The sequence below is a fragment of the Ochotona curzoniae genome, unplaced genomic scaffold (genome assembly GCF_017591425.1).
Source record: "Ochotona curzoniae isolate NIBS_2020 unplaced genomic scaffold, NIBS_Ocur_1.0 contig_2723, whole genome shotgun sequence".
In the NCBI taxonomy this organism is placed as follows: Eukaryota; Metazoa; Chordata; class Mammalia; order Lagomorpha; family Ochotonidae; genus Ochotona; species Ochotona curzoniae.
In genome coordinates this window covers 26,157,171-26,184,125 of record NW_024465573.1, presented here as the reverse complement: position 1 = coordinate 26,184,125, position 26,955 = coordinate 26,157,171, and the positions used below count along the sequence as shown (strand labels likewise).

Here is a 26,955-nt window from a genome sequence, read left to right as displayed (position 1 = left end):
TCATACTTCTTTCTGTGTTATCTTGACATTTGAGACAACATTCACTACATCTTCACCTAAATGAAGGGTAAGCGAGGATAAAGGTAAAGACAGAACACTCAAGGAATAGCATCTGAAGTCAAGGATACTGCTAGCCCTCTTACAATGCACAGGACAGTTCTCTGCAACAAAAAAATTCCTTATTCAAAATGTCAACAATGTTACTACTAAAAAAAGAAAAAAAACACATAGGAGGAAGAACAATGACTTGGGAGTTTTTTCACGGGTTTTGAAAATGAGGTATTAGTAGGACTAAGTCCATACTAGATTCAAAATCAGGAGGAAGGCCCAGGTTAACCTGCAGAGCAAGGGATTCCTACCTTCCGTTCTGTGCTGAGCCGAGCAGCTCCACAAAGGCACAACCACAGCATTACCAAAGTGGAAGTACCAAAAGGAACCCAGGAGTAGTAACACCTCTGCATGCACTGAGCTCACTTTGCGTACTGATATCCCAGATCTGAGCCCTATGGCCTCAAAATCATCATCCATAAAGATATCACTGAAGACACTGCATGTAGGGATTTCTAACAACATGAATCACTGCTTTTCAAAACAAAGAGACAACAACAAATCATGGAAGTCCTTAGTCTAGATAACTTGCAAAGTTCTCTCCAGCTTTTCATTCTGTATCTTTTCCTCTATTATTTAACTTATAAATCAAAGAGCTGATCATTCATAATCCAGGAACCACATGTTATTAAGACACAACTATAGCATCTTACCTCTGAATAATTCTTAGTGGCAACGTTTCGGGAGGGCTGCTGTCTTGTATTTTTAAAGGCTGATGAAAGACATAAAATATTCATCATGTTTTTGTCAAAATAACTTAGAAAAATTTGCACATTATTTTAGCTAAAGGTTTTCAAAGTCCTATCTGTAAAAATCCATAACAATTAATCATAAAACAATTATATTTTTTTAAACTTGAAGAGAGGTAGATTATATGTCCAAATAACTCAATGCTTGGTTGTCAGTCTTAGCATTTTTAGACTTACTCATATATGATAACAAGCAGCATCTATAAATATATCCACACTAAAAATGTTTTATAAAAACAGACCTGAAGGGTTAAATCTAATCACCTTACCAGCTGCACTACAAATACAATGAAGGCAGAACTCCTAAGAGGTCTCTTTTGTGGTCAATAATATCTTCCCTGTAACTGCATTAGGAGCCGTATGATTCCAGAACACAGAAGGAAGCCTTCTCATTCATGTACCTTCATGGCCATTTTCATTATCCAGAAAATATGTCAGAGTAAATTCTAGAACATAAACTATTGTTTATTTCATGATACAACTTTTCTGAATCTTCATTTATGTTGCTTGATGATCTACGTTAGAAATCTGAAGTTCAGCTAATCCTTTGCCTGTTCCATTCCTTTCCCTTAAGATCAAAATCTACAATAAATTTCAGTTTATTTTCTATCTTGTTTCTAAAAATAAAAAAATATTATGATAATCTTCAAACTAAGCAGGGCAAGAAAAAAAAAACATGATTTAAGTCCAATTACTCAAAACTTCTTGTAATGCCTAAAACTCTCCTATTCAGAAAAAAACTGAAGAATCTAACCAGCTTACATTATTGTTTGGTAATACTCCCTATTTCAGGTTCTGAATCCAATCTTGTGATGTCCAAAGAGCTATGAAAGGCACCAGTAGGGTTCCTGTCTGTCCCCCTTTGGAACAGTGGGGTTTATACCCAGTGTCAGTCCCTCCATCTTCATGCTAGTACAGAGCCCAGGAGTCTGCAGTGCAGGCTTGAGAAGCTGGGTTTCTGCCGCTCACTGGGGAGAACTGGATTGAGTTCTGGCTCTTGGCTTTAGCCAGATCCAGTCCTGGCTGCCACAGTCTCTTGGAGAATGAGTCTGCTCCTGAGAGCGCACTGCCTCTGCTTGTTTTCTCTCTCTGCCTCACAGATAAATAAACAAAGTTTGATCTATTTTTTTTTTTAAATAGTCAATACTACTGAATAGGAAGGCCAGCGATCCTGACATTTCCAAAGAACATTTATGCTCAGGCCCAGCACAGTAGCCCAAAGGCTAAAGTCCTGCTTTGCATGCACCGCAGTACCATATGGGCGCCTGTTCTAATCTCAGCAGTCCCACTTCCCATCCAGTTCCCTGTTTGTGGCCTGGGAAAACAGCTGAGCACAGCCCGAACCTTGAACCCTATACCCATGTAGGAGACCCAGAAGAGGCCCTAGGTTCCTGGCTTCGGATCGGCACAGCTCCAGCTATTGCAGCCACTTGGGGAGTGAATTAACAGACGGAAGATCTTCCTCTCTCTCTTCCTCTCTGTATATTTTTCTAATTAAAAATAGATCTTTTAAAAAAAGTTCATGCTCAATATTTACACATTAACTGACTTATCAAATTCTGAGATTCCTGAAAATAAGAAACATTAAAAAAAATTCCTAGTGCACACCATAAACATTGACACGAATGCATATCTGTGCAATTAAACAGGAAAAAGATAAAACACTGTGTTTAAGTAGGAAAACAATTAAGTACGGTGGTTAAAAGTTCTGGCTTTACAGTTACTCATTTTGACTCCACAGCTTGGAGACTACGATCAAATACCTGTAAAACAGTGTTAATAGTTCATGCAGAAAACTGCTGACAGGATGAAGAGGTAATGTAAACGGCTTTGGTAAATGCCTCACGGGTAGGAAGCACTCCAACACACGTGCTAATTATTAGTAAATGTACCACAGCAGAGGTCCTCACAGTGGTGAGTTAATTGTACAGACGGTGGCTTCAAAATTCTTTTATCCACTTAGTCACCCACCTCTACCAACTCATTTCAATGGGAAAGATCTGGCTGTGAAGTTTTTCTTATAAATGCTACTAGCTATGAGTGTAATTTCTACCTTTCCCAGTGCAATTTCAGTACAACAATAAAACTCTATATTCAATGGAGCTTGTTATAATAACATTTAACCTTCATTTATTTCTTCATTCCTCCACTTTTAAGTGTAAGGACCATGAAATTATGGTTTTAATTTTGCTTCTTGTCCCAATGTGCTGACAAGTATAGTTAGTGCTCCATGATTATTTTGTCAGATTTACAAAAACTCTGAATCTAATTTCATAGAAAATGCTTCACAGACACCTATTAATAAATCATGTTTCAAAAAAACAGGCCCAACAGTGGAGGTAATCAGTTAAATCCCCTAAATCACTAGATCAGATCAAGTCATCACACAAAAGATAAATGACTCCGATGGTTTACGGAACACCCATTTCCCTCATTATAAAATCGTGCCACTCACACCAAGAGCAGCGATCTTTACGTCATCTGGCACTATGCTCAGTCCTGTCTGCAGCTGAGCTCACTCAGGGCAACTGGCAGACTACAGAGCTAAGGGATCTGAGGCTTATGGGATGGCAACAGTTTTCACCTACTGAGAGCTCCGTAAGCACCCACACTGTGCCAGGCACGTCCCAGGTTTTCTTTTTTTTAAGTAATCCTCAGAACAACCCCATGAGGAAGAGGGTGTTATCAACTTATTTTACAAACCAGGGAACTGAAAACTAAACACGGAAAAAGCGTAACTCATTTGTTGGTAGACAAACAGCTATAAATCAAGGAGTCATCATTTGAACAAAGATCAAGTGCACAGCTGATTGACAAACCAAGCCCCATCGCCTGATTCTAAAGATTTGTTTTTATCTGGAACTTGGGAAGTAGAATTTTTCATTTTTCCAAGCTGTAATTTACAAGTTTGTAAGACCCTTTAGCTCAAAATATGAATCTCATGACTATGCTTATTTACATAGCTAAAGGGGTTAGAGGAAAAAAACATTTGTGGTTTCATTTACTTAAAGATTTATTTATTTTTACTGGAAAGGCAGATCAGGTTCAGAGATAAGGAGGGACACAGAGAAAGATCCTCCTTCCTTTGGGTCACTTCTCAAATGGCTGCAACACACAGAGCTGAGCTGAGGCAAGCCAGGAGCTTCCTGTGGGGATGACTCCCACACAGGGGCAGGGTCCCAAGGCTTTGGGCCATCCTTTACTGCTTTCCCAGGCCATACGCAGGAAAAATGGATGAGAAGTGGAGTAGCTGGGACACGAACTGGTGCCCATAGGGGATCCTGGAGCTTGCAAGATGAGGATTTAGTCACTGGCCCATCGCACCAGGCTCTGATTGCCTGAATCTAAAGCACAGGTTTTCAATCACATGCTAAGCTGCAGAAGGCATCACTGTAAGAATTTCACCCAGAAGTCTGAAGTTTCTTATTAATTTGTTTTACTTACATAGCCTCTTCTCATAGATTAACATTACTTGTTTTTAATAGGCAAACTTATAAAACTTAAGTACAATAACTGGTCTTCTGTCTTGCAACACAAATAATTTTATTCCACATAATGAACAGGTAAGAGAAGAGTGGCCTTTGAAAGTCTCCTCACACTAATGGCTCTAAACAGAGCTGACACTGGAAAGTGGAACATGTTTACAAAATACACATGAGACATAGTACTAGAAGTAAATAAGTAAGTGAAGAAAAACAGAACAAAACCTCTAGATGCATTCACTGTAGGGTAGGTTATTTAAGATAACAACTCAGACTGGTATTTCAAAAATTTAAAACAATAAAATTAAATTCTTAATGCCATTGAAGGGTTAATCATCTAGGAAGGGAGTAAGGAAACAGAAGAAAAGCTAGAATCTAGCGAGGCAGGCTGTTTCCCCAGAGGATCCTAGTGGATGTGGGAAAATACTAACAATGGCTTTGAGAATCACAGGGAAGGGGAGAGAATCACCACAATCCAATGCCGTCCCAGGAGGGTGGCCTGGGTATTTCCCCCTCATCTTAAACTGGGACCAACTGGCTAACCAGAGAATCAGAGTCACACAGGATTTCATAAGAATCCATTACTTGACTGGTCTGAATAACCCTCAAGCTACAAATTTCATGCAAAGTATTCTTAGACTTATACCAGAAACCTGGAGAAAAAAAAATGAATCTTCTCTATCAGAAGATAGCTTCATTCAGGGTTTCAAATTATTCCCATTGATCATTTTCTAGGCAACAGATAATAAAGCATGTAATGAAATAAGCTTCCATTAATGAGAACCAACAGAAAGAATCCAAAGACATCCAGACACTGGGTTATTGGACATAAAATACAAAACAAATATCCTTATAGCACTGAGCTAATAGCTGAAGAATTTTTTCAGCAATGATGAAAGACACCAATTTAGACTGTTAAGACCAAGAATTCCTAAGCAGGATAAAAAGAACACCATATCTAGAGTCATTATAGCAGAAAAGTACAACATCTAACACAGGAAGCTGGGGGAAATAAATTAATCAAAATAATTTTTAAAAGCAAGTAGCTTAATGTTAAGTCTCTTGCCGAACAAAAATAGAAACCTGAAATCTCATGTTAAGTGATTAATCTTATCCACCATTATTCAAAGTTTCACATAAAACAAGCCAAGAGTAAATAAACAGGAAAAAAAAATTTGGTCCACAGTAAAAAAAAAATAAAATAAATGATTTGAAAAAAAAAAAAGTATACAATTGTAACACTGTATATATTAATCAACTCTTGGTGGTTTAACCTGAAATGTCCCATATTACACTCATTTTATTCTTCTATGTTCAATTTCTCTCAAAAATAATAATATTCCATAAATGCTAAGTATGTGCCAGGCTTTTTGTTCAAGTAACCTTCAGAGTATCCCAAAATAATTATTACTCTCAATGTACACCCAAACAACCTAGGAGGGTGAGTGGCTTATCTCATATCACTCAGCTGTGACATGCTGAACTCAGCCTAGCTCCAGGGCAATACATCATGCTGCCTTTTCTTTCACTCCGTTTGAATGTTTTTAGGTCCGATGTGCCTGGGAGAGAAGAGCCTTTTTCAGAATGCCACTTCTGAAATCATAATAAAAACAGCATGCTCCCACAGTCAAAGGCTAAGGGTCTTAAGAAGCTCTCTCCGGAAACAATCAATAATACTCGAGTAAAAACACAGAATGGAGTTCGGGGTAGGAAGGTTCCTTTACAAGCTATCATCAATCTGCTGCTTCTATCCTTTCTCTAGTATCAGCTGTCATCTAGTGAGTTTTGAACCTTCTATTATTTAATGGAGTGATAACTTACTTTGTCACAAGGCAGTTTACTTCACCTTTTGATTAATTAGACAGGCCAATCTGTATACTGCAAAGACTTCTCTAGAAAGAACCAGCAGCTAGACTTCTAAACATAACCACTCTGTAAATTAGTATAGTGGTCAACTCTATAGTTGTTGAAGCCAAATTTAAGCTCAATCCAAGTCCCAGCACTGATTAGTTATAAGACTGCGGATAAGTTACACATCTTTCCAAAACTTGACTTCCCTTTTCTGTAAAAACAAGAATAATATCAGCACCAAGACCATAAGGCTGTTAAGAGGTATGCAGTGAATATTACTACTACTGGCACTACCTGTGGTTTTATCAACCAAAAGCAAATTGCTTAGCTCAGTTTCCAAATTTATACAATGACAGTAGCAAAGCTGTTCTGTCTCCCTAGTCCACAAGCTTTCCCCAGCCACTCTCTTTGAGCCATAAAGTTTAAAATCTGGAAAACAAGGAAGAACTTCATGGCAGCACTTAAACTATCTGAAATTGAATGGAATTTCACACAATTAATTAGGGAAACAATCTTTCATCAGATTCTTACAGAATTCATAAGCCAATACAGATTAATATCATTGCATCTCTAACTAACAAAATCAAATCTACCCTACCCTTTGCGTTACAGAACTTAGCCTGTTAAAAACATGAGTCTTTCCCAGGTTAGATATCCAAGCTCCTTCAATCTTTTTATATCTCATGGTTCTTCCTCAGAATTATCCGACATGGTGAAACCCTTCTTGAACACAGTTTCAAAGATAAACCCAGAAGTCTCAGTATGATGGAATTCAACGCGGTACAAAGGGAGAACACACTGCTTGTGTAATAATGCTTAATACTTCACTAGGTGTAAACAGTTGTGCTAACTTGTACAACTCTTATTCATCTGTACTTTTTTAACCTCTGATAATTCTATTTGTGCAAATTGTCCTTTTTGACATAAACATAGTTTATAGCTACCCTTGAAAATTTCACTTTTTGAAATTTAGTCGGGCCCGGCAGTGTGGCCTAGTGGCTAAAGTCCTCGCCTTGAACGCACCAGGATCCCATATGGGCGCTGGTTCTAATCCCAGCAGCTCCACTTCCCATCCAGCTCCCTGCTTGTGGCCTGGGAAAGCAGTCGAGGACGGCCCAAAGCTTTGGGACCCTGCACCCGTGTAGGACACCCAGAAGAAGTTCCTGGATCCTGGCTTCAGATTGGCATAGCATCGGCCGTTGCGGTCACTTGGGGAGTAAATCATTGGACGAAGGATCTTCCTCTCTGTCTCTCCTCCTCTCTGTATATCTGACTTTCCAATAAATAAATAAATCTTTAAAAAAAAATAAAAAAGAAATTTAGTCTAACTCTTCAGTATGTCAAAAATTAATCCTGGTTATCAAAACGAGATTACAATATCAAACAACAGAAAATGTAAACAAAATATACGTGAATGTATTCTAGAAGCTAGTTAAAAAAATACTGCCACCACCTGTCTTAACACATACTTTATAAATATGACAGCTTAAGTTGATCTCACATACCGTAATATTAGTATAGTTTGACAGATCTCCTTAGGTTAAAGTTAATTTTCTGAACACAAAACTAATTCTAAGAATGTTAACTATAATTTCCCTAAATGGCTCACACAGTGTCTACACTGACAGATGAGATGGACAGAAACAAAGGATTAAGCATTACCTTAGAAGAAATTTCCTTCACCTTCCCTATTGCTGGCATGCAGACCAACTGCCTCACTTTTCTAAGCTGCTCTGATCGCTCTGTCAAAAGGAAATGATGGATCACATTTGTCTAAACTCTAGGAATTGTAAAAATAACTTTTAAAGCACACCTCTTCAAAAGCTCTGATGCACAGTGAAGAGCTTTCAAAGAATAATTTACCCTAAATAGCCTAATAGCCCTGTAAGGTCCCCACTGATTTCAACACAAACAAATGCAGGTTACACTGGGAATTTCCTAGGTCTTCCTTGGAGGAAAGAAATTTATAAATAAGTGCCAGACAATCACTCACCGTCTATAATAGACATATTTCTAGATGTTGACACAGCAGCCTTTGAACTCCTGCCTTGCGAAGTCTCCAGACCAGAGCCTGCAGTTTGAATACAGAGTGATTACAATCTCATCAGTAGGGAAGGGTTTTTAACCATCACCAAAAGAAAAGATATGTTACATCAAGTAGTTATTTGTAAAAGGCCAAAGACATGAATGACAGGAAGCATTTGTACAGTCTGACTGATCAATACTCAGAGACTATTTTTAGCAAAACATGGTTCATTCTGTTCTCACTAAAATTCACAAAAACATTTTGTAACAGTAAGAATAAAAAAATGTTAAACATAAGATTTGCTCTTTCTGGATATTTTAAACTAATTTACTGTCTATACATTTAAACCTTTTATGAATAAATATTCAAAGAAAACAATTATACATTCCTAGAGATGAATTTATGTAAATACATCAGAAAGTCACTGGATGACCATTTTCTACTGTTAAAACTATCCAATGACTACAATGCTCACATTTAATAACACGATGGTAATTAAAATGAATGAAAGCCTTTAGCAATCAAATCATTTGGGAGTAGTTTTTTATTTTAAACAAACTTCATGAAAACCACTTTATAAGCATGTGTATATTTGTACCTTACGACAATGACAAAAACATCTTTATGTGATGGAATTTTCTTCCCAATGTGAATGGCCACTACTGGCTAGCTATTTGCTTTCAACACTCTAACCTGCCTCACTGAGAATAAGTATGACATGTACCTAAGAGGTACTGTATGAAATACAACAAAGCTTAAAAGAAGGTGTTAAGAATAATTTCACCTTTGTATATACACCCATTCAAAATACATGCAAAAACTACAAGTCTGAACTACATGAAAGGCTGACCACCTTTATGAATAATTAAAATAAATTTTGAACTGCCCTATCTGAAGCGGGCAGTTACAGCCAGTGCTAACCTCTTCCTCTCTGCGACCCTCTGGATGCCGAGGTCTGCCCTCTTCCTCCTCTTCGACCTCTTCCCCGGCCTCTTTCCCTGCTGGCTCTTACTGAGATGCTGTCATCAGAGTCATTAGCCATCTCTTCTGCTAAATCCATACTTGTCAGGTCATCAGAACTAAAAGCAGAAGTCAAGTCCTCTGACTGAGACCTCAGCGCTCTGGCCCTGTTCATAGCCTACGAGGGAGAACAAGAAGAAAAAACGCATTAACACGAAGTACAGTATACCGATAACCATTATTCCAGTCATTTGGAAGAACACTGGGCATTTTTAGACTGTCTGCCTTGTTTTTTCACTAATCATCCTTTAAAATTATAAACGAGGGGCAAGTACTTGGGACAGCAGTTAAGACACTAGGCAAAATGCAAGAATACACAAATATGTATTATTATTAGGAATAAGAATGGAGTGGTTATCAAAAGAAGCTGAAAGATTTAGAACACTCTGCTCAATTTTAAGAAATTGGGGGAAATAACCTGAATGGATCCAAGAAAACACATGGTTTCAAAGGCTCAATTATATATAAAAAAAATTTGTGAGAATGTTGTGAAGAAAACTGCTCCCCCATAGGATTGCAACTAAAATGTCTCAGGTAAATGCAACACATTTTCTTTTTTAAAAAAAGATTTATTTATTTATTGGAAAGTCAGATATACAGAGAGGAGGAGAGACAGAGAGGAAGATCTTCCGTCCAATGATTTACTCCCCAAATGAGCGCAACGGCCGATGCTATGCCAATCTGAAGCCAGGAGCCTCTTCCGGGTCTCCCACGCGGGTGCAGGGTCCCAAAGCTTTGGGCCGTCCTTGACTGCTTTCCCAGGCCACAAGCAGGGAGCTGGATGGGAAGTGGAGCTGCTGGGATTAGAACCAGCGCCCATATGGGATCCTGGTGCGTTCAAGGCAAGGACTTTAGCCACTAGGCCACACTGCCGGGCCCGCAACACATTTTCAACGATAACCCCATTGATATTCTCACTGTGCTAGGACATAAAGAGAAAAATATAGTATCTTATGAACAGGAAAGCAAGGAAAATCCAGAGGCCTTGGAAAGACGGTGTCCTGTCACCAGGAAGCTCGCACAGTGACTCAAGGATGCATCAGAAACAGGATATTAATTAAATTCGCTATGTTGATAGTACTAAGGAGAAAAAAAAAAACACCACTGTTTTGCACAATAGTCATATGATTTTTCATTCTTACGAGAATGACAGAAGGTTCTACTTTTTTCTCATTCGTGTCAGAATGAGCACATGAAATGTAAAGCTCAGTATTTATTGTTTGAACTTTAATTTAAATGTGGACTCACAACAAAAAAAAATCAAATTTCTCCATATGAATAAGAGATTTTTTTTTTTTAATTTTTTCATTGGAAAGGCGGATATACAGAGAGGAGAGACAGAGAGGAAGATCTTCCGTCCGATGATTCACTCCCCAAGTGAGCGCAACGGGCCGATACTATGCCGATCCGAAGCCAGGAGCCTCTTCCGGGTCTCCCACGCAGGTGCAGGTTCCCAAAGCTTTGGGCCGTCCTCGACTGCTTTCCCAGGCCACAGGCAGGGAGCTGGAAGGGAAGCGGGGCTGCCGGGATTAGAACCAGCACCCATATGGGATCCCGGGCGTGCAAGGCGAGGACCTTTAACCACTTGCGCCACCGCGCCGAGCCCTGAATAAGAGATTTTAAAATTACAAATATAGGCCTGGCGTAAGAGCCAAGTGACTAAGTCCTTGCCTTGCACTCCTGGCAACAAATGAACATAGGTTCTTGTTCCGGCTGCTCCATTTCCCATCCAGCTCCCTGCTTATGCCTTGGCCCAAAGCCTTAGGACCCTGCACCTGCATGAGACCCACAAGAAGCTCTAGGGTTCTAGTTCATGGCTTCAGATAAGCTCAGCTCCAGCTGCTGTGGCCACTTGGGGAGTGAAGCAATGAATGAAAGATCTTTGTCTCTCCTTCTTGCTATAAAAATCTGCCTTTCCAATAAAAATAAATCAATCTTTAAATAAATAAATAAAATCACAAATGTTTTTTCTCTAACCCCTTTAACTATGTAAATAAGCATAGTAGTGAGAATCATATTCTGAGCTAAATGATCTTATAAACTTGTGAATTACAGCTTGGAGAAATAACAAATTCTATTTCCCAATTTCCAAATACTATACTGAGAATAAGGAAATCTGTAACACCCGATGACATGGTGAAAAACTACCAGTACTTTGGTTTGAATGTTCAGCCTAAATTTCACATGCTGGGAACTGTCATATGTTAACAGCATATGAGTGATGGAACTTTCCAGAAGTGATAGCATCCCAAAGGTGCTATAATCTTAAATGGAACAAATCATTCACGGATTGGCAGATCAATGAATTATCAAGGGAATGGCTCTGTTATAAAATTGAGGCACTGTGGGAAGCTTTGTGGCACAATAGCTTAAGCTTCCACTGGTGATAGCACACCAACATCCCCTATGGAATCCGGTTCAAATCCCAGCTGCTCCACTTCTGATCCAGCTTCCTGCGAATGAACCTGGGAAACAGGTGGAAGATGGCCCAAGCACATGAGCTCTTGCACCCATATTAGTGACCTGTACAGAGTTCTTGGCTCGTGGGTTTGGTCTGGTCCAACCCAGTCCATTTCAGCCATTTGGGAACTAATTCAGTAGATGGAAGATCTCTTCCTCTTCCTCTATGGCTGACACTCTTCTTTCAAATAAATGGATAAATCTTAACAACAACAACAGAAACAACAAGAGTGGTGAGGTCTTTAGCACCCTCACTCTATCCACTGGATGAATCCTTCTGCCAGGTCAAGATCTAGCAGGAAAGTGCTCACCAGATGCTGGTGCCAGGTTTTGGACCTCCCTGCTTCCAGAGCTATGAGCTAAATAAATCCTTAAAAATCACCCAGTTTCAGGTGTTTTGTATGGCAACAGAAAATGAACTAACACACCCACAAAACTCTAATTACCTGTGAAAGTATTAAAACATACTTTTACTCTCCAATACCCTTCATTGGAAACTGTCACATCCTCTCCTGCCTTTTTTATATAAAATTTTTTTTTTACTCTTTTAGAAGACAAATAAAAAACTGAGGTTAAGGGGCATCAAACACAAACGACTGGCTATCAAGAAATGTTTCTGTAGTAAAATGGCTTAATCAAATATAGGCCAGATAACCCAAGAACTGAGTAGTATTTCCTTTTAGAATTCATTTTTGCCATTCAGAACTCTCAAAGGTTATCTTGGATAATGAACACAAATATTTCAAGTGTGTTAACCTTAAAAAAAAATCTCTAACCTATAACTGCTTCCATTATCTTAAAAAAAAAAAAAAAAAGCAAGACAAAACAAAACCAAAAACTGGGCCAGGCACAACTAAATTGCCTTCTGTCTGCTGGATCCCACATGAGAGCCAGTATGTATCCTGGCTGCTTCACTTCCTTTCCAGCTCCCTGCTTGTGGTCTGGGAAAGCAGCCGGGGATGACATCAAGCCTTGGGACCCTGCACCCATGTGGAAGAATCACAAGAAGTTTCCCTCTCCTGGCTCCTGGGTTCAGATCAGCTCAGCTCTGGCTATTGTGGCTCTTGGGGGAGTGAACCCAGACAGAAGATCTTTCTGGTTCTCCTCTCTATAAATCTGCCTTTCCAATAAAATAAATAAATATTTTCTTAAAAAAAAAAAGGTACAAAACCAACACAGTTGAAGCAAAGAATGTTAACGCACTAGCTTTTCATTACTATATTAAGATATCTCAAGTTAGCTAACTTTATAAAAAAAAAAAAAAGGTGCTTTATTTAGCTGTCTGTTCTGGGAGCCCAATAGCAGGCAGCCTTGTTGATTTGGCTTCTGGTGAGAGCCAAATGACATATGGCATCGCAAGAGTGGCACCACACATGAGAAGAAGAGATCATATCTGGAAATAGGGAGCCAGGGAGCAATTTGGTGTCAAGCTCTCTTTCACAAGAACTTGCTCTCAGGAAAGTTCAGGGGCCCCTGAAAAGCCCGTCCCCTCCAAAGGTGGTTCCTCCAACGACCTCAGCACCTCCTAAAACTCCACCTCTTCAAGTTTTAGCGTCTCTTGATCTCACCTCCCTAAGTATAGAAATCCTCAAGGGACACAGCCAAATCACTGCAGTTACCAACTGATTCTGATGTGCTACATGACAGTTTTAGGATGAAGAGAAAGTCTAGATGTGGTGAAAAAGTAGGTTCAAATGCCAGTCTTATGTCACCTGGAGTCTGGACTGTCTTCTCATCCTGCATAAAGGGTCCTGAGATACTATAAGTAAGACATCTAGCAAAAACAATTCAGTAGAAGATTTTTTACATGTCTCTCACCTCCTAATAGAGAAAATCTTATGGATACTGACTACACATCCTTCAAATTTCCATTCCATAATCAAGCAGAAGATACAGCCTATCCTGGGGACTATGTAAAATGGCTGCTGGGTCCAGCACTGCGTAGTGGGTCAAGCCACCACCTGCAACACCAGCATCCCACATGAGAAGCAATTCCAGTACCAGCTGCTTCACTTCTGACTCAGTTCCCTGCTAAAACACCTGGCAGAGTAGTGGAAGGCAGCCCAAGTTTATGGGTCCCTGTCACCCACTTGGAAGATCAGGATGCAGTTCCAGGTTCTGGCTTTGGTGTGGCAAAGCCCTGGCTGTTGAAGCCATCTGGGGAGTAAAGATACAGATGGGGAGCTCTTTTTCCCCTTCTCTCTGTAACTCTTTCCATTAAAATAAATAATCTTTAAAACATTTGCTGAATTAAAATAATCAAGGCAAAATTCCACCAGCTTATTTAACAAACTGATACACAAGCACAGAAATTAAGAGCACAAACATTACCTCTCGAACTTCATCATCTTCTTCGTTAGTATTTTTCTGCCTGCTTTCTCTGAAACGACGTACCTAGATCGTAAGAATAAATCACACACATGTTGCTTATTCCTGTTACACAAATATAAAATGGACTACAATTAAAAATCTTTTTTCATGACAACATAAAACTTAGAAACTTTAGACCAGCATGGGAGCAAGTTAATCCACCAGCGGAAATGCCAGCAACCCATAATGGTAAGTGGGTTCAAGTTCCAGCTGCTCTACTTCTGATCCAGCTTCCTGATGATCCAACTGTGAAAGCCACAGAAGATGACCAAAGACTAGAGCTCCTGCCAACCAGGTGGATCACTGGCATTCCAGGATCCTGGCTTTGACCTGGCCAAGCCCCAACTGATGGGGCCATTTAGAGAGCAAATTCACAAGCAGAAGATTTCTCTATGCTGCTATGCCTTTCAAATTATTTTTTTTTAAATGATTTAAAAAAAATTGTAAATTTAAGCAGTTTATCTCACAGAGCGACAATTTTCCCAGTTAGTTTCAGAAACATATTCTTTAAAAAATGGACCCTAAGAAAAATTAAAATTTGAAATGAAATGATATTATTATTTGCTGTCAAAATGCTTTGTTACTGAAAAACTGTCAGACTGCAGGAGAAAAACTTTCTTATATTTTACGGGTATTATACTTTAGTAAAATTTTTAAAAATTTCTCCTTCATAAGGCTTGAGAAATTACTCTTCAGCACACAGTAATGACACACAGAAGGTTCTCTACATGGTGTCTTAAGTTAGTGGGCCGGTCCCTAAACTTCCATTAATATCAACAGTCAACTAGGGAATGTTTTCTGACCCTGGTCTTATACCAAGATGGAAATAAGATTCCTTTTTTAATAATTTCTGTGCACAGGACTCTAATGAAATGTTCGTATAACTGGAAAAATTCCTACATACATTTTGTATTAATTATCATATATATTATGTGTAAACATATAATTTATTGAGCATATACTATGCACCAGGCAGAACTGCAGAAACTGATACACAACAATAAAGAGAATCACCAAAATTGCTGCTTTTAGGAGGTTCACAAGCTAGTGTATACAGGGATGGGGATAGTGTAACACAATGAAAAACTACACTCAGGGTGGACACTGTGGTATAGTTGGTTGAGTTGCGACTCGCAATGCCAGCACCCCATAGGGACAACCTGTTCCAAACCCAGCTGGTTCACTTCTGATCCACCCACTGACCAAGTGCCTGCAAAAGCAGAGGAAGAAGGCATAGGCCTTTGAGATGCTGCACCCATGTCGGAGACTCAGAAGAAGGTCTCAGTTTCTGCTTTCTGGCTCCTGGCTTCAGCCTGGCCCAGCCCTGGCTATTGCAGCCATTTGGAGAATGAACCAGCCGACAGAAAGATTTTTGCATCTCTCCTCTCTCTAACTCTTTCAAATACATAGAATTAAAAAAAAAAAAAAAGATTTAGTCATCATTTGAAAGGCAGATTTATAGATAGGAGAGATAGAAAAGGTCTTCCATCTGCTGGTTCACTCCCCATGGCCTCCAGCAGCTGGAGCTCAGCAAATTACAAACCAGCAGTCAGAGGCTTCTTCTGGATCTCCCACGTGGGTGCAGGGTCTCAAGACTCCCACTGCTTTCCCAGGTCACAGCAGAAAGCTGGATGGGAAGTAGGGCACTGGGATGCGAACTAGCACCCATATCAGATACTGGCCCACAGGGCGGAGGATTAGTCTATTGAGCCATGGTGTCAGCCCCAAACAAAACTTATGGTTTTTTTAAAAAAAAGTTAATCCATACTTTAGACAAAGTTAATTTATGGCTGGACCGAGAGCACTTATCACTGAGGAGTTTTATCAACTCCAGGGTTTATTTATCTGCACATGCTGTTCAACCTGCAAAACCCTGATTAAGCCACGAGTGGGACACTCGGGTAGAAACCAAGGAACACAGTGTGAAGTAACGGCCTGGGACGCTGATCCCTGGAATCTCTCAGCTCCCAAAGGTCTGCCTATACTTTCTGCTTACTGCACTATATCCTTTATCTTTAAATAAAAACCTTCAAGTGAGTATGCTCAGGGGAGCGAAGAGTCTTTTCAAATATCTGTGAAATCCTAATGAAGTGGGAACCACTGCACAGAAAAAAATGAAAGCAGGATGAGGGAAAAAGTACTGAGATGTTACATCTTGACAGGCTGATCACAAGGATCCACTGAGAAGATGACAAAAAATGAAGTAAAATATTTAAGAGGTAGGGAATGAGTCATGGAAATTGCAAGGGGGCGGGGTGAGGGCAGGAATCACTTAAAGGAAAAAAAACATGTTAAAGACAAAGAGCAGAGCATGCCTGCTTAGTGTTTACAAGGAAGGGGTCTGGAATTGTGACACAGTGGGATGGGCTGCCATCTGTAACAAAAGCATTCCATATGGACCTGGGATTAAATCTCCACTGCTCTACTTCCCATACAGCCTCCTGCTAATGTGCCTGGGAAATGGCAGAAGATGGTTCAAGTGCATGTCACCCACATGAGACACGGATGAAGCTCCTTGCTCCCGGCATGGGCCGTGACTGCTGCAATCATTTGAGAAGCAAACCAGTGGACAGAAGACTGCTGTCTGCAGATTTAACTCTGCCCTCCCAACAAAATAAATCTTTAAAAGGGGAAAAAATAAAAAGGAATCAAGCAAGCAAGGAAGCTAGCCAGCTGTGGCTGGAGCAGATATGAAGGTAAGCTAGATAAACATATGAGGCCTTAAAAACCATAAGGACTATTTAAGGTAGGAGTGAACAGATCTGGAATATGGTAGGATCTACTGGACAACTGAATTGAATATTGAACAGGGATATGCGGGGAATTAAGAGTGGAAGAAAAGTAGCGTAAGTTTCAAGGCTACCAGAATAATCCAGGTAAGAAATAAGCTGCGTCAGACCAACCGTACTGATGAAGGTGGTAAGAATTAGATACAGTCAATGTCAAAAGGTTTCCTATACCATAAGCATACAGATGACAACAAAAAGAATCAAGCATGACTCCAAAGTTCTGAATGGTGCTTCCATGAGAACTCTACAGGGACAGAGACAATCACAATTCAGACTGACACACACTACAAGGCTGAGACATCTAAACATACAAGTATTAGAGCTTAGCAGACTGACTGGAAAGTCTTGAGCTACAAGAATAGTGTCCTGGGTCAGGCTTCCTTTTGGCCATTACCACACCCAGAGAGCCAGGTGAGCTCACCAAGGGGATGTGTGGATGAACAAAATCACCCAAGGACTGTGGATAGGGACACAAGAATCAGTAGACAGAGAACACACAACCAGCCAGGCAGAAAGAAAACCACAAGAATGCGTAGTCCTGGAAGCCAAGGAAAAAAAGTTTCAAGTTTCAATAGAGTAAGCAAGACATAAGACAAAAAAACTGAGAGTAGATTTATTCAGAGAAGTCACTGGTGACCTCGACAAGAGCAGATTTCCTAGAAGGATAGAGCAAATGCCCAAGCAGCTGGGTTTAAGTGAAAGCAGAGCGAGAAGAGCTAGTGCAGGAAAATACAGAAAATTCTTTGAAGTGATTCTGCTATGAGAGGAACAAAAGAAATAGGGTAGTAGCTAAAGGGAAATGGGATTTAGACTATACTGGCTTTTAAGCTGAAAAAAATAATAGCATGTGCGCTATGATTTAGCAGAAGGGAAATACAGGAATTTTCGTCTTCTAAAAGCTGACAAAACACATAACAGCACTCTAGATGGCATGGAGTATACCCAAAGTGCTAAGTCGTTCATAGCAGAAAAACAAGATGCAGAGAGAAAACTCTGGGCTGACACCACCTAAGGTCTAGGGACTGTCTAGATGGTCATTAGCTCAATCCTCACAATAACCTGGAAGGAGATTCTGCTATTTTCCCCCATTTATACATAGGCAAGAAAACTGAGGTGTGGAGAAGCTTAGCCAACTCACTGACAGGCAAACAGTAGAGCACAGTTTTGATTTTCATTCTGGCAGAGACCCAGAGTTCATGCTCTGGGTGACCATGCCACACACCTACACTCACACTCTCACACTTTGAGACTCAGGAGTCGTCATTATGGGAGGCATTGCTTATGTAACCACACACACTAAAAGCTGGTAAACCCAACACACCAGAAGAGTGTAGGTTACCTGCCCTAACTTTCAAAGTACTTAGTATTGAATACTAGTTATACATTTACATCACAAAGCTTAAGGAGAACGATGTTAACTAGAACCATCAAGAGGAAAGTTAAATAGAACATGTTCTTTTAAATCAATGCTTCGTTCTTCTGCTTTAAGGGAGATTCTAAAGACATACTAAGTGATCTCTATAATTCAACTACGTAAACTGTTGATAACATGTTTGGAATCTTTTCTTTCAACCTTTACTTCTGTGTACACATGTACTCATTAAGAAGTAAAAACAGATCATACTGTGTACAGTTTTGCACCCCATTATTTTCCTACAATAACATTACATTGGAAATACTGTTTCATGCTCTTCAAACATGTAAATTTAAATGGTTGCACAACATTTTACATTCCATATGCTCCAAGATTTATTATAGAAAATTTTTACTTATTCCCCACTGTGGATGCTAACCATATAAAAATCTTACTATTTTCTTAGGAAAATCTGCCACAGCTGAATTAAGCGACAAATTGCCTTAAGCTATTTGATATATACTGCCAAACTGTTATTCCTTCTGAAATATTTTAACATCCCTACCAGCAGTGTGCCAAACACACTTTTGCAAAATCCATATCAATTTGACAAAATATATTTCAGTCTCTTTGTCCCTATGTCATTATCAATTTTCATTTCTTTTGTAAATCACCTATCCATAGCCTCCAATCATTATCCTAGTGAGATACTCAATTGTGTTTTCAAGATTTATGAAATCTTTAATTAACAAAGTTAATTTTTTCTGTCTAGATAAAACTATTTTCTCCACATCAATATTTTTTACATTTGCTTTCTGACAGTCTGACATAACAACAAACACTTTCATGTAATCAAATCTGTCTCCTGTTTTTAGGCTTCCAGAAAATGCATGCTAAGCATAAAATTCAAATCATTGATAAAAATTCATGAAAAAACCTAAAATGCACAGAATTTTCATCCAACAAGGTTTGTTTTCAAGCACTTTCAGGATCATCAAAAGATGCTAACTGTGGAAAACAAAACTAACATCTATTTAATACCAAATATATGCAAGATTCTGTTCTTGGCTCTTTGCAGACTTTCTCTAACTTAATCTTCATTTTCTTATCTCAAGTTTAGAGTCAGCAAACTGCACGGAGAGGTTAAAGAATGGTTTATCAGGGGGGAAAAACCTCAGAGCTATCCTATTTCTTTTTCTTTTCCTTTTTGTTTTGTTTTATTTAAATGGTTAGAGACAGATACAGGGAGATCTTCCATCTGTTGATTCCAAACGCCCACCACATTTCAGAAATCCACATGCAGCTACAGCATCCACCGTTAGCTGCTGCCAGGGTATGCCTCAGAAGGAAGTTGGCTCAGAAGTGGAGAAGCTGGACTCAAATCAGATAATCCCACATGGGATGCAGACACCTCAAGTGGCAACTGCTGCACCCCTCAGAGTTACTCTTAAAAGAGACACTGCCTATATAGGCCTGGACAGCCAAATTAGCTACTTACCTCTTCATCAATTTTATCCTCTAGGGCATCAATATGACGTTCTTTAAGAAATCGCTGTGTTTTTTCCAACTGGTATTTCACTAATTCCTCAATGGCATCTTTTTCTTCTTTGTCCACAAATTCTTGGACTGCTTCACCCATCCCCCTTTCTGTCAGCAACGACAGCTGTACATTCTGTGAGAGAACAAATCACTGGATGAAAAAAAAATTATCTATTCCTCACAAATTACTGTATATAAGTAAAGAAATTTATGGAATAATATTGTTGGGTAAAAAGCTAAAGAAGGTATGTAGCCACTGAAGGAAAAATCCAAAACTAGTGAATAGTAATTAAGCTAGTGATAAACATTAAGTGCCAGAAAAAAAGTCAAACAAGAGGAACCAGTTCAGGTGAAAATGCAGAAGCCTAGGGGGCTGGAGGATAAGTATCCGGCAACGGCAACTGATGGTTCACTGAGCAGGTTAACCAGTGTGGTAGGCAGGATAAAGATGCCCACATCTTAATCTCTGGGACCTACAGAGGGAAATTACAGTTGCTAAATATCAAGCTGTAAACATCTGGCAGGAATTACCCATGTGGGTTCAATGTGAATCACATGGGCTCTTAAATGTGGAAGAGGGAGACAAAAGAATATGTGATTGTGGGAAAACAGAGATAACAACACAGCTGGTTTTATAGCGGGAAAGGAGATCAACACCCAAGAAACACAGGTAACTCTAGAAAATTAGAAAGGCTGAGAAATGGATTCTCCCTTAGAGTTTCCAGAAGGGAACACAGCCCTACCGACACCCTGACTACAGTCCAGTGAGATCTCTACCAGATTTCTGGCCCAAAAGATGTAAGATAGTAAGTTTGCATTGTTTTTTTTTTTGTTTGTTTGTTTTTTTTGAAATTTCTTTTTTTTTTTTTAATTGTTGCTTACATTGTATTATGTAGTACAGTTTTATAGGCGCTGGGGATTCCCCCCACTCCTCCCATACCCCTCCCCCCATGTTTTAAACCACTAAGTTCACGGTAATTTGCTTCAACAGCAATGGAAAAATACTAGCTGCTTAATCCTAGTGTAGCATATAGGCTATGTGTATCTAATTTAAAAATCTGAAATCCAAATTGCTCCAAAACCCAAAACTTCTTCGGCATCAACTTGACACCACAAATGGAAAATTCTATACTTGACTTCACGTGATGAGTCTTAGTCAAAGCACAGATACTGTAAAAATAGTGTGCAAGATTATTTTCAGGCTATGTGAATAAGATGTACATAAAACAAATGAATTTCATTTTTAGGCTTAGGTACCATTCCCAAAATATTTCATCACACATATACATATTTCAGAATATTTATTACATAAATGTTCTAAAATTTGAAAGGAATAAAATCCAAAATCTGAAACAGCTGATGAAAGCATTTTAGAATAGGGATACTTAACCTCTAATAAGTCGGAGTGATTTATCTACCACTGTGTTTATGAAGTAATTTTGAAATTACACCCAAGTGTGAGAAAAGCAAATCAAATTCTGGATTAAGACCTTTATCTAGATAAAAAGAGGAGAACCATTAAATGATAGCTACATTAGCAATGTTAATAACTTAAGCAGTAATTTTCTTTAGTATGCAATAACTGCTAATGACTAATTACCTGTCGCACTATTTACTTAGAAACAATATTTATTTATTTAGAAACATTATTATTTATTTAGAAACATTCTTAGCTTTTGTTTTGTTTAAACTATCCATTACACATCCTAAACTAAAGTCTGTCTTAACGAGCTAGCCATCATTCAAACATGAACTGGGTGATGTCCAGGTATTTCTGTCAACCTGTCATGTACTGCTCTAGAATTTTGGAAGCTTTTCAACCAGACAGCCAAAAGCATGCTGTGGGCCATCGACATGGCTGCCATGCTCTAAATGAACCCGATTTGAGAGGCACTGAAGCCTCTTCCTCAATAGCCTCTTCTGGGAACTTCTTATTTAACACTGAGCTTGGTATACAGCGGGGACTTAAGAAACATGTATTTTATGAATTAAGAAAACTACCTTTTCAGCAGTTTGAAAATATTGTTTGACCAGGTCTTCTACCCTCAGAGTTGTTCCTTCCGAAGGTTTTGTGATGAACTTCCCAAAATTGATATCTTCTCCTAGAAAAAAGTCCATCAAAAATACATCATAGTTTCTATTATAATTCTAGTCGTCAAATTCAAGGCAAGTTGCTCAGGTGTGGTCAAACCGTATCAAGAGCCAGCTTGCCTGACCTGATAAGTTTTGAGGCATAACAGGAGTCATTTTTGCTAACAGCTGGTCTTCTCCCCATAGTCAGTATTCACATTTCCATTTCCCTATGTAATTGGTCTTTGACAGCTGTCAAGGACGGTCCAGAGATCTGGGGTGTGGAGCAGGGGTTTAAGACCCTCTCAGGCAATTTGCAGGTGTCGCGAACACCGAGCCCAGTCACCAGAACAAATGCCAAGAGTCGAGAGTGGATGCTTTGCAATCAAGCATTCAAGCATTTATTCAGGCAAGCACACACCAAACAGGATGGGGGAAGCCACCGAGAGTGCCTCTTGACTTCAGTCTCATGGAAGTCTGCTGGGCCTTTGGCTCCGGCCTCGTGGGAGCCTGCAAGTTCGAGGGGAAGCCCAAAACCTTGGCTCCGGTCTCGTGGGAGCCTACTGGCTTCTCTGGCTCCGGCCTCGTGGGAGCCTGCAAGTTCGAGTGGAAGCCCAGGGGCTTTTGGCTCTGGTCTAGTGGGAGCCTGCTGGCTTCAGTGACTGGGACAAATGCATGGGTTTATATACAAATCCAGGGGCAAGGCAGGCAGTTGTTTACAATGTTTTGATTGGTTATTACATGTTATCTATCAGTAACACTTGCTTTCTCTCAATTCTAAGAAAACATGCATATTCATTCTCAAAACATACATATTCATTAATATACAATTATTTCTTCTTTATCATTTCTACCATGACATGCTTACATACTTTGTGGTTTCTTGACAAAGGTGATAAGGGGAGGGCTTGTGCGCCCAGGAGTCTCTTGACAGGAGCGATAGGAGAGGAGGCCCCATTTCACCAGTAGTTTAGGAGATGGAGTCACCTTTGTTAAAAGACTCTAACATACACACTATATCCATTATTAAGTCACAGCATAACTTGCAAAGGAGGTCTATTATTGCAGCTATTTCTGGATCATCAATTTCTGATAAAACTATAACAATATTGAGGATACAATTAAGATTATTAATAGTACTCCAACCCATATTTCCCAAAGCTCCATTTTTATTTATGGTCATGTTTTGCTGGAGCAATGTAAATGTGAAATACTTATAGTCAGACTGTTCCTATCACCAGGCTAGCAACACAATGTTATCTGCCTTCATTGCTGTGTGAACGTTTTCATTGGTGTTACAAAAGCAATCATGGATAAATCTGCCAGTGGTGACAAAACTACACATCCACAGTTCAAACCAAGTCAGCTTTACCTAAGAATGTCCATGTCAAAACAGTAAGAATTACATTAATCTAACCTAATGGTTTGAGCAGGTATCTTTTTAACACTCCATGCTTCAAGTCTATCTGCTGCATCCCTACGTCCTGGACCACTGTCTCAAGAAACAGTAGGCACAGAACAAAGAGTGCTGGCCAAGAAGTCGGGACCCAGGAGGTCAGTATCTACCCTACCATTAACCTTTGTTAAGGTAAAGCAATGCTGAATATCTAGTAGGTGCAGCTGCTAAAACACAATGATGAAAAAGATAGGATCCCTATGCATAAAAATGAAAACAATATGGTATTAAGGGTGTTGCAGGAAAATATGAAGCAAAGTCAAGAAAGCAATTAATTTTCTTTTCAAAAAAGGCTGAACATCATGTTCAGGTATGCAATGCTTTTATTATTTAATCAAGGATTACAGAATATACAAGATTAATGAAACATAAAAGAAAAGAGGGGAGAGAAAGCAATGAACATTACTTCACAAGCACAAGCACTACATATTACGATGCTGCACTCACTGTCTAATGACCATTTACACCCAACAGATCCTCTGATCCTCACAATAATCCTACCAGGCTGGCAAACTGTTATCCTGATTTACAGATGGGAAAACTACAAAGCAGAGAGGTTAACTAATTTGTCAAATGTCACACTTTACTGAATGCTTCCAATAAGATTAAAGTGCTGTAGTTCTCATTGAGCAATTTATGTTTGAACAAAAACAGGAATTACTAGAACAATTACAGATCATCTCTTTCCCTAAAACTTCTACAGAACTGGATGTGAAATTAGGAAACCATTATCAAAAAGCAAATAACTAAAACTCACAGAGAAAACACATATAATATCAAGGGGCGAGCACTTTTCCTAAATCAAATTAAGCCCATTTAAATACCTGAATGATAGTTTCAGATTGAATTCAAGGCATACTTGATAGTTGATCACAATTTGACATGAAATTAAAAGTTCACTGAATCTGGGCTAATAACCTAGGCAGCTGGCTTGGAAGAAGGACCGTATGCTTTAACAGATTCTCTGACTACATTTGAGAAAATTAACATTTCTTATGAAAAGACTCTACTGCAGTCAGCTGAACTTGTTTCTTAAGGGCTATAAAAAGGCAATTTGTTTTGATGAAATTTAATTAAAATTAATTACTTCTGTCACTAGAAACATCAATGTATAGGGATATCTTTTCAATACCTGAAGTTTGCCCAAACAGCATCCACTAAGGTCAAAAAAATTTTATGCAAAATGTCAGAACAAAAACTATCTGAGTAGTAAAAAAGCAGAATAAGAAATCAATATTTATTTTGAATGACCTCCAATATTTGTGTTATCACTCATCAGCACTGATTTAAGAAACTATGTTTCCAGAGAAGTTTTTTCATTTCTTCATTAATACTCATGAGAGCAAAAATAACTAGTATTGTAAAAGAGAATTATTCCAACTATCAGTATCTTTTTCTAACATATTGCAATCATACTAAAACATTTCCAATTACTATTTCACACTGGTTTTAAATAAAGCTTTATTTATATAAATTTTAAAAGAATTTGTTTTGGTTATAAAAATAACTATCTTACCTGTTTTTTCCTTTTGTTCTCTATGCCTGAAAAAATGGATAACATCTTTTGGATTAGCTACCCGATCCACAAATTTCTGGCTAAAGCGAAGTACATTGAATGGCTCAAAACCTCCACTATAGTCCACCTGGAAACACAGAATAATTAATGAAGGCTGGGAAAGAACAATTTGGTCATTTTTTATAAACACACCCATTTTTCAGTATTTACAGTGTTAATTCTCAATATTTTTTAAATGTGTGAATTAGTTTCCTACAACACATTTTAAAGTTTATGTATCTGAGACAATTTCCATCTGCTGACACTATCAAAATGCCTGCAACATCCAGGGCTGGGCTCGGGACGGAGCCAGCAGCCAGGAATCCAACCCAGGTGTTTTCCTAATTCCTTCAGCCGTAACCACTGTCTCCCAAGGTCTGCGTTAGCAGGAAGCTGCAGTCAGGAGTCAGAGGAGGGATCAGACCCAGCCTCTCCAAAGTGAAAGGTGAGCACCCTAACCACTGTGCTAAATGCCCACTCCCAAAAACACGTTTTAAAGATCATAACAGTGCTATATTACTTATACTACCAGAAAAAGAATGGCTGGAAAGTTTATAAACTTAAGTAAACCACTTCCACGGACTCAAAGACACAGCAAGAATCTCCATAATACTGAAAAAAATTACAACTCCCTACACTACTAAGAGGCTCAGTACCTCCCAGAAGTGTCATCTGAAAAAGAGGCAGGGTTCTTAAAGATTTAGGTTTATAAAACAGAAAACTAAAATAAAATGGCAGCCCTAGATGTAAATGTTAACTAGTTATCTTAGGGATGTGTCCCGCACTAGACAAGGATAAATGTTGGGGCAAATCCAGGGAGAAAAGAATCAAATTGATGAGTTTGGAGAAACAAATTGTTATCTTTAAAACATGGGATCTTGTTGAAACCAGTCTCTCTCAATAAAGGCTCTTTCCAAAGAAGTCTACCATGGTAAACAGACCTTTACAAAGAGTAATACTCCCTTTCTTTCAAAGAGTTATGAATTATTTTCCTAAACTAGCTGTTCTCAACGTATGTTCCGGGCACAGCACTGCCCCCCATCACCGGTCTCTCCAGAATGCTCAGTTACATTTTCTATCATACTTGGCACTAGCTGCAAAGTTTTTGGTCATCTTGTTCTTTTATTTCACATTCACTGTCATATCTCGCCTCACACCTCCACCTCCTACAGCTCAGCACTTCAAAGCCTCACCTGCTTCATCATCACTCTGCCCCCAGCATTTGTAACTGCAGCTGCTCAGTATGATTTGTTCAATGAAGTAATGAGGGTCTGACAGGTGATACAATATACTTTTGCAATATTATATAATGAAGTATCTGTTCTGTGACCAAATCAGTAATTTTATATTAAGTTCTAATGGTACCAGGCAGGAAGAGATGATAAATAAGGGGTCTCTGCCTAATGAAGCTGTTGTTCCTTAAGGTACCCATCTTTGTACTATCCAGATCAACTCCATCTGCCATGTCACCAGATAAAATATTCAAATCTACAGATATTGGTTTCCAAAAAAATTCCTCATACATATAAATAATTATACTCCAGAGCAGCTTCATTTGTAGTTTTCTGCTTCTAAGAAGTACAAAACTCACCCATTAAACCAACTTGACAGTATCCTCAATGTTCTAAGCACTCCATTAAGGGCTAGGGATACAACCATAAATAAAAGACATCTTGGTAGTCAAGAAATTCACATGCTGATCAAGAAAACAAACATAAATAAAGAATTGTGAGAAGAATGTAAATGGTACTAAAAGAAGTTGTGCAATATAGAATGAGGAGACAAAAGAGGAACTGTCAAGTCCAAGGGGGTTACCAAACAGGGTATTTGCCGAGGGAAGCTGCAAGCACTGAAGGAGATATAAAGAAAGGAATTGAGTATATTCTATACAGTAGGACCCACATCTACAAAGAACAACTCCACAGGGCCCAGAGCACTGTGACTGCTAGTCCGTGCAATTGAAGATTAGGATGCATAGGCAGGAAAGGGACCAACAAGTCACAGAGCTTTGTTTCAACCAGCTCCTGCAGAGCCTGGCTACTCTCCTAAAAAATCCAGACTTGTTTGTATTAGTGCAAGAAACAAGTCCCTGTAAGCAGGACAGATGTGCAAGATTGTTGTAGGAA

General features: G+C 39.0%; 1 protein-coding gene across 2 annotated transcripts in view; it reads right to left on the bottom strand.

The window, feature by feature from the left end:
- MRE11 (MRE11 homolog, double strand break repair nuclease) overlaps nucleotides 1-26,955 on the bottom strand; it is a 62,641-nt gene that overhangs the window by 7,681 nt on the left and 28,005 nt on the right. For both annotated transcript variants that reach the window (XM_040977132.1, XM_040977131.1), the window contains exons 11-17: nucleotides 24,791-24,917; nucleotides 21,750-21,850; nucleotides 19,708-19,881; nucleotides 14,028-14,090; nucleotides 9,138-9,354; nucleotides 8,184-8,261; nucleotides 762-820 (exon numbers count right to left, since the gene is read on the bottom strand). In XM_040977132.1, coding sequence (XP_040833066.1) covers nucleotides 762-820; nucleotides 8,184-8,261; nucleotides 9,138-9,354; nucleotides 14,028-14,090; nucleotides 19,708-19,881; nucleotides 21,750-21,850; nucleotides 24,791-24,917 — 819 coding nt within the window. The remainder of the gene's footprint in view (nucleotides 1-761; nucleotides 821-8,183; nucleotides 8,262-9,137; nucleotides 9,355-14,027; nucleotides 14,091-19,707; nucleotides 19,882-21,749; nucleotides 21,851-24,790; nucleotides 24,918-26,955) is intronic.